Below are 14610 nucleotides of genomic sequence, written 5' to 3' on the forward strand. Positions count from 1 at the left end.
ATAGAATACATTAAATGTACAAATGGAAACATCGAGCCGAGTAAATGAAAAAATTCGAGTAAAGGCATTTGCTTAGAAATCCTTACTGGTGTAGTGATGTCTTGATGATGGTGTGAAACTCCAGAAGGTAAGCTTAATACCACTTGTTTCCCACCAGGTAGAGACCTTACCAGTATCATTGTTGTGAGTACCTCTTGGTTGGAAGATACCCTGGAAGGTACCCGTCATTTTAGAGCCAAGATTCTTCTTGATGAACTTAGACGCCACAGCAGGAGCAACAATGACAACCACAAAGAGAACCAAGATAGTGAAGTACAAAGTACAGTACTTTCTTACCATTCTCTTTCTCAACTTAGCTTGCTTCAAAGAGTAGATTGGTGGTCTGATAAGTCTTGATGGCTTCAACCAGAACAACATGGTGGAATGCCATCTGTCAATCATTGGAATGAACAAAATTGGCAATTGTACAAACAAAATGATGTGAGCCAAAATGAAGTCACCGGCAAACTCTGACATTTCAATGGTCTTGGCGCAGAATTCTCTTGCTGGTTGAGTAAAAGCCATGTAACCCATACCGCTGCCGTACCACTTACCAGTCCAGAATGCAGTATTGGCCTTGTCGTTCTTGAATTCTCTGGTCAAGAAAAGCAATGTCATGAACTTGAACAATACTCTCTCGATGTAGATCAGGGCAACAACACCCAACAACATTCTAGCGAAGTTGAAACCTTCCAAAACCCACATGACAATGAAGAAAACCAAATGAACAACGACTGCAACACCGTGAGCAACACCAGCAATAACAGCACCCGTTTTCTTGCAGCACATTCCCAACATTGGACCAGCGCAACAAGCTAATCCAACGCAGACACCCAAACAGCCCATGTTGATAACCACTGGGGCCAAAGCACAAATGACGAGTCTAGCAACAGAGTTCACAATGATAGGGTCAGTTGAGTCTCTGCCGTCGACCTCCCATTTAGTAACACCAGTTTGAGCATTAATAAAAGTGTAAGGAACAAACAAAGCAGCAGCATAGAATGCACATGGAATAAAGTCGGCAAAGAGGACATTGGATCTGTGAGCTCTTGTGGTATCACCGGCAGCCTTTTCAGAAATGTCTCCTGTCAACTTTCTCTTGAAACCAGTGATTCTAGATCTGGAAAGCTTAACGTAGCCAATCCACGAGTTTCTATGCCACTTGGTGTTACCACGAGACATCCACCTGATGAAATCACGGTAGTCAATGAAGAAGTCTTCCCAGGCAAATTGATGAGGGTTGAATAAGAATGGAGAGATGATCAAAGCAGACAAAGATGCCCAGAACCATAACAATGGTGCTTGCCAATGAGACACGGAACCAAACAAAATGATCAACATACTTCTGGCACCCAAGTAAATGGATGAGTCTGCAAATCTGGAGAACAAAATGGAGAAGGGAATACGCGATGTAGCGAATCCTCTACCTGTAGAAATGTATCTGGCACCACCCACAGTCATATCAATGTATAACGATGTAGAGTAAATTTGAGCAACGAACACTTCGAAGAATGGAGACATAGAGATAAAGTGTCTGCAGAATCTTTGGTTAGCTTTCCAAAGACCTCTCTCAATTAACTCTTGTACCGTCAATGGGATGAAGGAAATGAAGAAAACAATGAAAATAGACAATGTGTAACGTCTAATCCAATCCACAGCTGGGTCCAAGTTGTAACAACCGAAAGGCTTCAAAAGATCAGTGATAGGAACATTCTTGTTGTAGTCACAAAGGATAGACTCATGCGCCAAAGCGTTCAAGTTAGCCAAAACCAACATAAAACTCTGCAACGACAACTGAATAAACAAGTTATTGATATGGAAACCAGGGTGACCGTAGTAGAAGGACAAGAATCTGTCCAATGGCAATTGAGTCGACAAGTAGTAGTATTCTCTGGACAACATCTGTTCACCCATACCAGCACCGATCTTGGTTGTGAAATTACAGATAGAACCGAAACCCATATCTCTACCCTTACCACATTGGTAGTATTCACAGTGTTTGATTCTTCCTCCTCTCAACATTGCAGTCATACCAGCGTAGATATCTTCGTTCAAGTGCAATCCCTTTTGAGCCTTCGAGACACCACCTCTAGTAAACATAAAAGTGGCATTCAAGAAATCAGGGTGACCATAATGCAATTTACCTCCAATTTGGGCCAACGTTCTAGCGAACAAAGTACCAAAAGTCTGTTCCTTACCAGCAGCAACATCACCCAAGACACCAGAGTTCTCCGAGAAAATGTACTCTCTGGCACCCAAAATGGCAACAGGGGATTCGCGTTGTTCCTCGCTGTTCTTCAAGTTTGGAGCATATGGATTCACGTGTTCAACATTCAATTCTTCGAATTCAGCCAAAACAGATCTGATCTTCAAACACTCTTCAAGATAGTTGTCTTGATTGGCATCGATCAATTGAATATATTCACCTCTGTGGAAAATAAGAGCATGGTTCTGGTTATCAGACTTACCATCACCCAAAATAGGGTTACCGGACAATTGAATTCTGAACTTAGGACGACGTCTACCGTTTTCTAAAACTTCACAGTGACCATCAATCACAGCGGAATAGACACGGGGTTCTTCATCTTCGTTCAATGGTGGTTCTTCATCCAAGTAAGCAATCTGCAAGTCAGGGTAAGCTCTCAACAAGAATTCAGCATTCTCCATCTCGTCTTCCTTAAACTTGGCCATTCTTTGCATAGAAACAACAAACTTGAATTTTCTTCTAGCCATTTTCTCCAATGCCATTTCCAAACCTTCTGGGTCTCCACCAAAGTATTGAACCAACTCAGGGTTTTCCACACGATACAACAACTTGATAGCTCTTGCATAGTTCATGAATCCAGAAACAGTACGGTACAATGTTTGGGATCTCAAAGATGCCCAAATTCTAGTTCTCAACGTGTACTCAGGAGCGGCAGACTTGAAACCAATGCAGTAGAAAGGTAAATCATCGATTTTAGCTTTCAATCCATTTTCGTCCTTTTCATCTTCGTCACCGTTCTCAAAAGCAGCGGTCTCCTCAGCCAAAATCTTTGTGTCCTTGACGAAACATTCCCATTCAACTGGGTGCAACTGTTTCAAGTATTCCAATAAAGTCACTCTAGAAAATTGATCGTCTTCCCTGATGATCTCTCTCAAGGATAACAATACCTTTTCGGAGTAATGAGGAGTAAACACGGTAAATGTAGGCATGTTGTCAACTGGCAATGGTTCCAAGATTGGGGTAGCCAAAGACTGAGCAAAGAAACTGATACGTCTTTCGGCTTCGGAATCTCTTGGGAAGAACTCCGTCTCAAAGTTGTTATCATCCTGAGAGACAAAGAAGGTAGGAGCTCTCAATGTCCTCTTACCTTCGATTTCAGAAGGAACTTGATGGTATAACAACTTTTGAACATGGTCGATGGCTAACAAATGTTCTCTGTACATAGAGATAACAATGGCATTCCAGACTTGGGAGATTAAAACCTTTGGTTTGTACTTAATTTCCATTTCGGTAGTGGCCAAAATCTTGGAGTAAATTCTCTTCGGTAATCTGGTAAAAATGTTTCTCCAAGGGGTCAAAATGGAAATACCCAAGTAGAACGAACGTCCAATGGAGAAAACACAGTTACACACAATGTACCACATGTAAGTATCCAAGAAGAACAACAACAAGTCAACCATAATCATCAATCCCAAAACAATTCTTGCTTGATGCTTACACAATTTGTTACCAAACCAGTGATCACCGTTACATCTCATGGTCATGGTGGACAAGTTTCTGATAGGATCTCTCAAGGACAAAGTCAAAAAGAAATAAGATTCAGCAAACTTGGCACCGAACACAGTAACCCAAAGAAGGTAAGACATCCACATATCCAATCCTTTCAACTTGTAGAAGTTAGCAGTAAAAGTTTGAGAAGCCATGTATCTTCTAGATCTCTTTGCCAAGTAAGGGGTAAACAAACCACCCAAAGGCATAATAGCGAAGAAAACCATAGTTGCTACAGCAATGAAGAAACCAACAATAGAAATGACGTGGGCAGACTTCGAGATCGCCTGCAAACCAGCCCAATAGAAAGTGTAAACCACTGGAGCAAGGTTGAGGAAGAAAATCAAAATCAAAAACATCAAACGACGAGTCAAATGCTGAGCACCGGCCCATTCTCTTGGAACGAACATCCATTCAAATAAAGTAGCGCAGATTTGAATGAATGAAGCGATGATACCGCCAATAGCTGGAGCTGCCCATCTAGAGGAAGCTGTTGGCTGATTGTTCACAGTTTGAATATAATGTTTAGTGTACAACGTTGGTGCGTTGTATGCGGTGTAGAACCAGTACATCACAACGTGAATAACCCAAATTCTGTTAAAGTTGGTAACGAAGTGCAACCAGGTTCTGATTTCCTTGTAAGTTTTGAAGAAAACGTTTTGCCATTCGACTTCGCCCAATCTCAAATATCTCTCTTCTTGAGGAATGTCAATCAAACGAGTACCGTCAGCGAGCATAATTCTAGAAATACCCTCTGGGTACCAGAACAATTGATTAACATCATCGTAACCAATAATCTCATTGTGGTCCTTTTCACGCTTGACAAATCTTCCCTCGTAAATTTCGTATACTTGAGATCTCAAGAATCTGTAGATAGGTGTGATTGTTCTGTTCAAATAGTCACCCTCTGGGACTGGTTCCTGTCTTTGTTGACATTGTGGAGACAACAAGTAGTCCATAGCAGTCTTATAAATGTAGCAAAGACATTCAGGAGTGAAACGCACTTGGTTGGCCTCTCCCCACAACAATAAGTAAAGAGCGATGTCTCTAACTCTTTCCTCCGGAGTCAAAACGTTCATCTGAGCCTTCCATTTAATTTCGGCAGCATCTAAAGAATAGTCGCCTTCCAAGTCATTGGCCAATGCATCCAAATCCTCGCCATGTTCCTCAGCAGCTTTTCTAGCCTTCTTGGACTTCTTTGAAGCCTTTCTGGCCTTCTTACCAATTTTTCCTAAGTTCATGTTGGCAAAACCAAGAGAGTTGTCCAAATCTTGTTGGGAAGCAAAAAACCACTTTCTGTAGTTTGCGTTTTCACCACCAATGTAGTCAGCATGCAAAGACAATAAAGCTTGTGCAGGAGACATACGGGAGGCTCTGGAGTCCAACAAAGTCATGAAGTAGTCAAACATGTTTCTCATCGAATCTCTTTGGAAACCAAATTTATTGGTCAAGTCAATGAAAATGTCCTCGATGTGCTCAATCTTAATAGGCGCTTGAGGATCGGCAGACCATGCTGGGTAAGGCAAGTTAGATGACAACTGAAACTGAGTGGGATCATAGTTAGGATTTGCCCCATAGATGGGAGTGGAGGCACCGGAAGATCTAGCGCCACCATAACTCATCTGAGAGGGAGTATATTGAGTGCCATACTGGTCATAGCCAGATGTACCTGGGTTCTGGCCACCATAGCTGAAGTCAGAAAAAGCTTCTGGGTCGGCGTTGTAACCAGCTGCACCTTGTTGACCGTAGTTTTGGTATCCCTCCATGTCATATGGCTGTTGCAGGTACTGCTGATTTGGGTCATAGTACTCGCCACCCTGTTGAAAGTTTTGAGCTTGACCCATCTCATCGTACGGACCCTGCTGATAATAGCCCTCACCTTCAGCAGCGCCATGCTGTTGGTTCGGATCGTAGTAGTTGTGATTGTTATCGTAAGACATCTTCACAAAAAAGTTAGTAAACTAAGGACTAAAGGAGTCTCAAAAGATATCAACCACGAAGTTCGAATCAAGGTAGAAAAAGAAAACGATAGAAAAAAAATGTGTCGGGGAAGAGAAGAGTGACAAAATGTACCACAGAAAATTATAGGCAGTAGCAGATCAAAATGAATGGAGAATTTGAGTTTCGCGGCGTTCCCTAGAAACTAAAAAAAGTTCTCCTTAACAAGGCAGAACAAAATGGGTTCACTGCAGATAGGCTACTGCTAGAACCTGGATAGTGCTCAAATTCTTGCACATCACCAGTTCTGGCAGAATATGAGAGAAATGAGCCGAGTCCCTGCATCGCTGACTATTTTTTTTTCCTTTGCCAAATTAAGGTAGGAAAGTGCCCGAATAACTTCTCCGATGCAGGATGTAGTTCATGCCCTTACATAATCTTCCTGTCTCACGACAAAGCAACCCACAACCCATCAACAAAAAACAGCCTATCAACGGAGATTAATTCTTCCTGTAAACAGAAGAAAGGTATAAAAAAAGGCAAATCATGTGTCTTTCAAGTCTTCGTTCCCGCCCCAACATCTTTTGATACGCTTGCTGCGCCCACTAATGGACCTGCACACTAACGGAAAAAAAGAAATTGATCCAGGAACGATACCTAAATCTTGTTGATCCCCCATTTCATTTGTTCAATAAGGGGTGTGTGTGATGCCTTGTAAAATGAGATGTCGTATTGTGGTGTCTATTGTAGATCGGGTTGGGACTGACTTTATAGTAGTAGGGGAGTAGGAAAGACTATGAAACAAAACTGCCAATGGTTCAGCAGGAGGTGAAATAAGCATTCTGTCTGCGGAAGAAGCCGGATGTGGACCGGTAGGCTAAAGAGTCATGATCTATCTGACTAGATAGAAGAAAACAAGCATAAACATATTCCCTGTTTCACCCTTGGCTTGTAGATCCACCAAGGGGCAAGAAGAGAGATTTCGACGCGATGCGACGAGGCACAAGAGTAATTCGAGAACGAGGATATCTGAGCGAGATTCATGTTTGCAAAGGCGTTTGAGCCATGCTAGCAAGAAGGATTAACATACCTTTCGATAACTGTACAGCGACGAGAAAAGAAGGGAAGAAGAAGATCGAGATCCAGAAAACCTGCGAATCAATCTGCGCAGTAAACACGAGCTTTGCACGACCTCAAGTGCGCGCGCCCTGTGGAGAAGAGAATGGCTTAGTGTTTTCTTTGGGCGCGTATTTTACTTTAGTGCTCGCGCCGATCCGACTCCTGTGCGAGAAATTGTAGGTCTAGCCAAGATGGGTGGGATTTCCGTGTTTGTGCAATATCGGGGAAAACGGGCCATGCCCGTGTGTAAGGCGGGCTGTAAACTACAGCTTATATGTTACATTCTTTGAATTTGGTAGCAGACCTCTTACTCAAACAAGCGCAACCTACCCTCATACGTGTAGGTAATATCGATGTACGTGCTAGAATGTTCATTGTGAGACTCTATGGTAACTTTCTTGTAGGACACATAGAAGCTTCACACAATGCCGACGATATATGCCGGATTGTGTGTTGTGCAGGCATCAGACAATATACTCGAGATCGTATGTAGATACAGATGAAGTTAAACAAGATTGACAAGAGGGCAGATGGGGCAACTTTCTGCGGGCTGTCCAGTATATTAATAGACAGATGCACCTGTCAATATAGTTGTTGTAGGTGTAAGATGCGCTTAGTTTGAGTTTTCTCGAGATTCTAAAATGGCCGTTGCTAGGCATCATACAGAGCGGAACAATAATGATAATGAAATCCCTTTCTTACTTGTTGGGGAGTGTAAAAACTTTGCTGCTGCGGATTTCGCGGATCGGACTGTTTGCCGTGTTTAGTCGCTTTGCTTGCGAGAGTTTCCTAAATTGATATGACACTTGATATGTATCACAAAACACGTAAACCCTGAAACTTGAACTATAAAATTACTATACTCCGAAATCTATGTCGCTGAATGTGACAGAAGCAGACTGTAGCTTAAACGTGGAGCAGTTTCTATGAAATCAAAATTCGAGAGCTTCTTGATCGTACCAGGCAGAGCTTCTACATAGACTAGCTCTAAAGCATACAGATATATGATGCATCCGATAGTCTGCGACGTACATGCATCGTACACATTATACAGCCATTATACAATGCTTAAAGCGCTCTTGGTGAAGCTTCACAACAAAGTTACTCTGCCCATCCCAATTCGCTCAACTCCTTGCGGATGTCGTCCTCCTTGTTGATCTTGCTCACCTGCGTGTCCTCCAATGGCTCGCCCTGTGCCTGTTTCATCTTCAATGTTTCGATGGCTCGGAGCTTCTTCAACAACAGCCTGATTTTCTTCTCTTCCAAAGATACCACGCCACCAATAACACCGGCTACACCTTCCTTCGGTGTTTCTTTTGGTGCTTCCACCTCTGGAGTTCCACTAGCAGCCTTTTTAGCCTCACGCTTCTTTCTGTTCTTTGCCGCAGTCTTTGACTCTTTAGGTGCTGGCGCTGGCGCGGCACCAGGAACCACACGGCGAGCTCCGGCACCCGGCACAAAAGTGCCTGATGGTGCCGGGCTGCTGCCTCCTTGCAACTCTTTCTGATACAAAGATGTGGCAGTAGATGCAGCACCAGAGTTTCTAGCATGTGGAGGACGGTAAGCTCCCGCCTTTTTCACACCACCATTACCACCCAAAGCAGCCTTCTTGGCGAGGAAGTCCTTTGCCGATTGCTGTGGTTCCGGGCAAGCTTCCAATTGCCTTAAAGGAGGGAACTTTTCGATCGGCTGTGGCTTCCACAGAATGCTAAACAACTCAGCATAATCCTTGCAGTACACCAACTTACCGCTCGCATGCCAGATCTTCAAGCCATTGTCAACGCGCAATCTAGGAGATGTGGTTGCAGTTAAGATAAAGCGGCCACATGGTGACCATTCACAAACGGATGTGTTAGATGCCTCAAACGTACAAACCTTGCTGAATTTATCCTGGCGGTCGTACACATCCACTGTACCTTGCAAATTACCAAAGCCGGCCACCAAGACGAAACGGCCATGTGGTGAGTACAAAATGGTATTTCTTGGTGCAGTGGGCAAAGAGTGGATGGCATTTCCACGAGCGTCGAAGAAGGTGGTTTCCGATGGCATGTATCCATAACTGACAGCAAACTCCCTAGCCGAAGGTGACCACGTAATATCATGAATAGGACCTTCGCGCTTCAAGTCAATACGTTCATACAGACCGGCAATGCCCAACAAGTACAAGTTAGTTTCTCCGTAGTAAGACTTGTTGCTTGTATCGTGGTCAGTAGAAGCCAAAGCCAATAACGCCGTACCTAAAGCGTTCCATTTCAACTGACACTTCTCTGCCTTGAAGAATGATTTCGTGCAGATAGGTTGGTTGAAGCTGGGAATATTGTAGATCAAAACCTGCGCAGGTTTACCACTCTTCTCGGGGATAAATACTGCCACGGCAGGGTTCAAACCAGGACTCAACTGGAAGTTCTGGAACGTGGCGCTGCTATCCTGTAAACGGAATTTGTAGGATGGCTTTTTGATGTCCATGTTGGTTGTTGTATCGTAGAAGTGGATCTCTTTGTTGTTAAAGTTTTTGGCCATAAACTTGCCATCTTGTGTGAACTGAGGTTTCCATCCACCTTGATGCTTATTGGACCACTGGGTTGCAACTTCTTTTTTCTCCACATCGTAAATTATGATATTGTCCGACCACACTCCACTCTCCTTGTTTAACAAGATTGGTTTGGTCCACATGGCCAAATAACGTCCATTTGGAGAGAAATGCAAATCGAAAGTGTCTTGAACTTCTATGGTGGCGACCACTTCGTCGTTTGATGCTTCATCTTTAGTGAGCACCAAAGTTACGTGCTTGGGCTGCGTGTACGCAAAATACTGACCATTAGGACTGTAAATAGCGCAACGGACTTCTAGAGTAGGCTTTGGGAAAGAGGTGACCTCTTGATAATTTTGTATCAAGTCAACTGACCTCGGTTGACGACCTAAAAAAGTTAGTGGGTGGATGCGAGATACGGGCAACTCGAAGTTACTTTCCTCGATGGTGCAGAAGCCTTTCGTGGGACGTGCTAGAATTCCTCAGCACAACGAAGACATTAAACGTTTCACATACAGTAGAATTGGGTATCTAAGGACATGATACTCAGCAAATGGACCTTGAAGAAGAAAGGAGAAAACGAAAAAGCGTTGGCACGCCGAAAATTTTTGAGCGCGAGCACACCAGTGGTGATCCATTTGGAATGCCCAAAAGTCGCATCTTCAGCTCTCAAAATATACTAGTTCCCGTTGGCTATCTTGCTACAGGTTCAAGGTGTTTACATCAATAATATATTAGTAAAAATGCAATTTTAGTAAAAAATGAAATTTCAGCTTTCACTCATGCAATTTGGTCTGGAGGGATAAAACCCAAGCTGTAAGCATTGTCAAACCATTCTTTTGGGGTTCCTTCAACGAGCCCCATCTCAGCATATGTGCCCATTACGTAAAAAGCCTCTGGATAATTGAACTCCTTACACGCCCTTTCACACCAAATGACCGCTCTCTGGGGGTCAGGGTGTGGAATATGTTTGCTCTCCTCATTGGAGCCCCTCATAAACCACCTGCTTACTCCTAAAAGAGCTTCTGGATGCCGTTTGAACTTGAGAGGAGAGGTTGATGCTTTGATAAACCATTGGATTGACTTGTTCGCGTTTTTCCGTCTGTTCAATTCCCCATTTTCGTATATGTAGCCCAACTTAACTTGGGCTTGGAGACAATGGAGCTTAGCAGCCCGATTATAGTATGTTAAACTTTTAACATAGTTCACGGGAGCGATCTCAAGGCACTCAGCAATGAATTCGTCTTCAGGATTCAAATCACCTGGGTAAATTCCCTCGTATATTTTACCCAACTGGAACAGCGCCAATCCAACCACTTCCTCTAGTTCATTTCTGTCAAATCCACTGAGAACAATGTCCTTTGAGTTCATGTTGATATCCGACAAGTTGCGCAAGTACTTCAAAAACTTGGTCAGACGAATGCTTGGAACAGTCAAGAGAAGCATGGCCACTTGATAAATTGCCCTGTTGAATCCCATTCGCGCAGACTCTTTGTAGTGAGCTAGAGCCATTTCAAACTTTTCTTCGGTATTTTGTTGCTCGTACAAGTCACCCAACTGGAAATGAGCCTTGAAGAAACCAGGATACATATCCAAGCACTTGAGCAAGTACCGTTCAGCCTCCTCATCATCCCTAACAATTCCAAAGTCCTGTTCGTACTTAGGAACATATTCATGCTTAAGAAGGCATCCATAGAGATAACACGCCTCAGCGAAAATCTTTAAATCAGATGGATCCGACAGTCCCTCGAGTTCCTTAAGAAGTTTCTGGAGATGAGTTAAAAACGACTTGATGAAGAATTGTTTGTTGGTTGCAATCTGGTCGGAAGGAATGCTTTTTCCTCTGATATTTATATACGCAAAAAGCTTGTAGTTACAAGCCTCCAATAACATTTTGACCCACTTCAAGCGGAATTCAAAGCTTTTGTTGCCTGCTGCGATGATATTTCTCAAATAGACGAATTCTTCGATGGCATTGTTAATAGTGTCATCTGTTGACTTTGGTGGTGGTGGGGATGGGCTCGAACTGAATGGCATACGACCATTGGTGAAACCAGGCATGTGCATCTGCTGCATTTGTTGGAGCTGCTGGATTTGTTGCTGGATTTGTTGCAAGTAAGCGGCGTTCTGTATTGGGAACGAGGCGACGCTATTGCGCATAGGGCTGGCATCAGGGCTTTGGAAGTATGAGTTCCTTAGTTGCGGAGGTGGTGGACCCGGCATTGGAGGGACAAAACGAGATGCCCGTTTGACACTATCAGTTTCATGGTCAACGATTCGGCGAGAGTTGCCCACCTTGAATTTCTTTTCACTCTGAAGTGAGTTGAAAGAGCTGGCAGAGTCTCTGGAAGATGTCCGCGAAACAGACCCATACGAAGCAGGAAGCGAGGGTGGTTGCGATAATTTTTGGGGCAATGACGCCCTCTCCAATTCAGGACCAGTCAACTCTGGGCTTAATATCGCATGTGTATGGCCAAAAGGCTGTTGTTGCGGGTCTGGTGTAGCTGGTGAGTTTTCTTCTATGCTGTTTCTGGCATCTTCCTTTGGGCTAGCTGATGAGCTTCCATTTTGTTCTTCCACTAATTGCTCCTCAAGTTCTCCACTCTCATTGAAGAAAAAAGCCTCGTAGTCCGAAATGTCTGCCGTCGGTTGTTCTTCCATTGTCAACTTCAGTAACCCATGGGCCAACAGTGCCGTATTTACTTTATTTGATGAGCCCAACACACTTGGCTTGGCTCCAGTAAAATCTTCCTCTTCTTCCTTTGGTGAAGGAGAGTCCTCTGATTCGACATTAACAGACACGGATCTGTTACTGATAGCAGAAGGCTGTATCCTAGGTGCTATCAGAGGAACGGAAAACGACCTTGTACTTCTGATTGTTGATTGGCGGGACTTCATTAAGAACTTACTATTATGTGTGTCTTCGAATGCATGTTCAAAGTTGCTATTGTAATAACGAGGGCTCGCAGTGTTGAAGTAGGAGTGATTTCTTTCACCCAAATCTGGAGAAATTTGGGGTGAAACGGCGTTCATAGTTCGGTAATATGCTTCAGGGTCTCTTTCGTTTTGAGGCGTCTTGTACGACGCTAATGCTGCGTAATATTGTTTCCATTGCTCATAATAAGGGTGTTTGTGGGCCGCATCCAGCTCGCTCTCATATTCGGAACTCGTTTCCATCGTGGAAGTATCGGAGAGCTGCGTTGTGGAGACAGAATGAGGGATGGACATGCTTGCCCGATGATTCTTGGTTAAAACATTCATCAGCATGGACTTCTGCAGAATTCTCCGTTGAGAGTTTTGTGTAGCGTCAAGGTACGGAGGCTTAATCCCGCCTGCGTAATTGTTTGAAGCGATAGACGACAGAGAAATTGAACTTTGCCGGTACGACGGATGACTTCGCCTGTTTACTGCAAGTGGAGCCTTCTGTGGTGCCGGGTAAGCAATGTGGCTCGTCAGAGGCGAGACGTGTGGGTCAGGTCTGGAAGTGGAGGCAAATTGCTTTGGCGGTTCTTTCCGATGTGAATCTTGAGACGAGTAAGACGAGGCGGAGGCCGTCAGCAGAAATTCGGATGCTTCAGTGACTGAAGATTCAGAAGTATGGTTTCTTTTAAGTTCCTTGTTAAGTTTGGAAGACAGCGGTTTCAAGGAAAAGCCCTTGCGCTTGTCGTCGGATTTAAACTTAGTGAGAAGGCCCATTGACTTCGTTTACCATGATCCGAGCGGAATGCTGACGATAATTAGCTGTTAGGGCTATGTAGAAGTACTTTATGGTTGTTGAGGATGTGTGGCCTAAGAAAGGAGAATTCTCTATCTGTTCCGGGCTGGATTTCTGTCGAACAGAAGTACCAAAAAAAAAAAAAAAAAAAGTTACAAATCAATGATGCATGGCACTGCGCAGGCGCATTTCTGCCCGATACAGCATCGAAATAAACAAAAAAGCACCGCTGTGCGCAATACTATGTTCTCGAATAGCCGAGCTGCGGTCAGAACCTCTCCCCTGGCTCTCTGTGCGGCAGTAATATAAGGCGTTGCGTGTTTTGCATTACGAGAGAGAAGCCACTGCCGGCCCCTTCGGATCACCTCCCACCTATGTTTCTTATCCGCTAATGCGCTTTAATGCACTTTGCGCGAAAGCTTCGTCGAGGAGTATGAGCCCAATACGAGTGCTTCATATTATATTACAAAGGGGTCTTAGAAATTAACCTTCACCGGTAGTAGTGCTCCATAAAATAGACTGTATTGAGTAGGGGTATGACGGATGTGCACACTCGCCATGAACAAGGATTATAGTGCCTGCGCTAAAAACCTTCGGCGGGGGTTTGAAACTTTTTTATGAGCAAGTATACCCTGGAAGAACGAAGAAAGTGAAGTACCCCTTCACAAAAACTACGAGATGGTTGCATTTTGCGGGCCCGTTGTTGAGTTTATTGAATCTTAATCGAAACATGCAGATTGTGCAATTGAGTCCCATCCTAGTGTATCAGTTAACAAGCACTGCTTGTACTCAAGTGTGCATGAAATTGGCTATGGAACAGAAACTTTTTCCATACATATAACCTCAAGTACAGGTATGGTGTGCAGGGAAGTCGAGTATCTCGCTATACCAAGCCACCTTAAATGACAGGCACATGGTACTGGAGCCGCAGAATAGGTCGTGTGGTGAACAAGTATGAGGCTAATTTTAGACGCTGCAATAGGTCTCACCTCCGCTAAGTACAGGTGTAACTTAGCTATTATAATGCCTTGTGATCACCTAGCTTCTACTCGAAAACGTTTGTTTGCTTCCTATTAGCCAATGAAATCTCTTTGTTACACGTCTCACATATATTGTCGAAATGCTTATCTATTAGATCCGTAAACCTTCGAGCGAAAATTGACGTAAGTAATAACTTTCAGGTCAAATACCTGAAATTCCGCAACTGAAAATTGCGTTCACTAGTATTTCATATCAGGTTCTTTTGCAGACTCTGAAAATAAAGCAATTCTCAATTCCATTTTCCAGACGTGATATGTGTTATGTCGTCATTTGCAATGGTATAATGCCAAACTGCCACCGATGAAAAGGGGTTCCTAAGGCATTTGCATCTGGGCTAACAACCGGTGCGACTCATATGCGGCTAGACTGTTGCTGCTATTGTGTTGCCAGAAGAACTTTTCCGAGGACCTGCGATAATAGTAGCTGGAGTCTTGTGTGTCTTTTTTTCGATTTTTTTGTTAAACATTCTGCGCT

General features: G+C 43.7%; 3 protein-coding genes across 3 annotated transcripts; all 3 read right to left on the reverse strand. All coding sequences in view use genetic code 12, as the record gives it.

Moving 5' to 3' along the window:
* Positions 1-72: 72 nt before the first annotated feature.
* On the reverse strand, positions 73-5733 carry GSC1 (1,3-beta-glucan synthase; the record flags this gene model as incomplete). The annotated part of the gene is made up of 1 exon (XM_002618193.2): positions 73-5733. One exon carries the CDS (start codon positions 5731-5733, stop codon positions 73-75), a length of 5661 nt encoding a protein of 1886 aa, XP_002618239.2.
* A 2218-nt stretch (positions 5734-7951) lies between these two features.
* On the reverse strand, positions 7952-9921 carry FOB63_001685 (uncharacterized protein; the record flags this gene model as incomplete). Its single annotated transcript, XM_002618192.2, has 2 exons — positions 7952-9768; positions 9897-9921. The coding sequence occupies 2 exons, from the start codon at positions 9919-9921 to the stop codon at positions 7952-7954; spliced, it is 1842 nt and encodes a 613-aa protein (XP_002618238.2).
* A 239-nt stretch (positions 9922-10160) lies between these two features.
* FOB63_001686 (uncharacterized protein) lies at positions 10161-13076 on the reverse strand (the record flags this gene model as incomplete). The annotated part of the gene is made up of 1 exon (XM_002618191.2): positions 10161-13076. One exon carries the CDS (start codon positions 13074-13076, stop codon positions 10161-10163), a length of 2916 nt encoding a protein of 971 aa, XP_002618237.1.
* Between the last annotated feature and the right edge of the window lie 1534 nt (positions 13077-14610).

This window comes from Clavispora lusitaniae, assembly GCF_014636115.1.
Source record: "Clavispora lusitaniae strain FDAARGOS_655 chromosome Unknown tig00000038_pilon, whole genome shotgun sequence".
Taxonomy (NCBI): domain Eukaryota; kingdom Fungi; phylum Ascomycota; class Pichiomycetes; order Serinales; family Metschnikowiaceae; genus Clavispora; species Clavispora lusitaniae.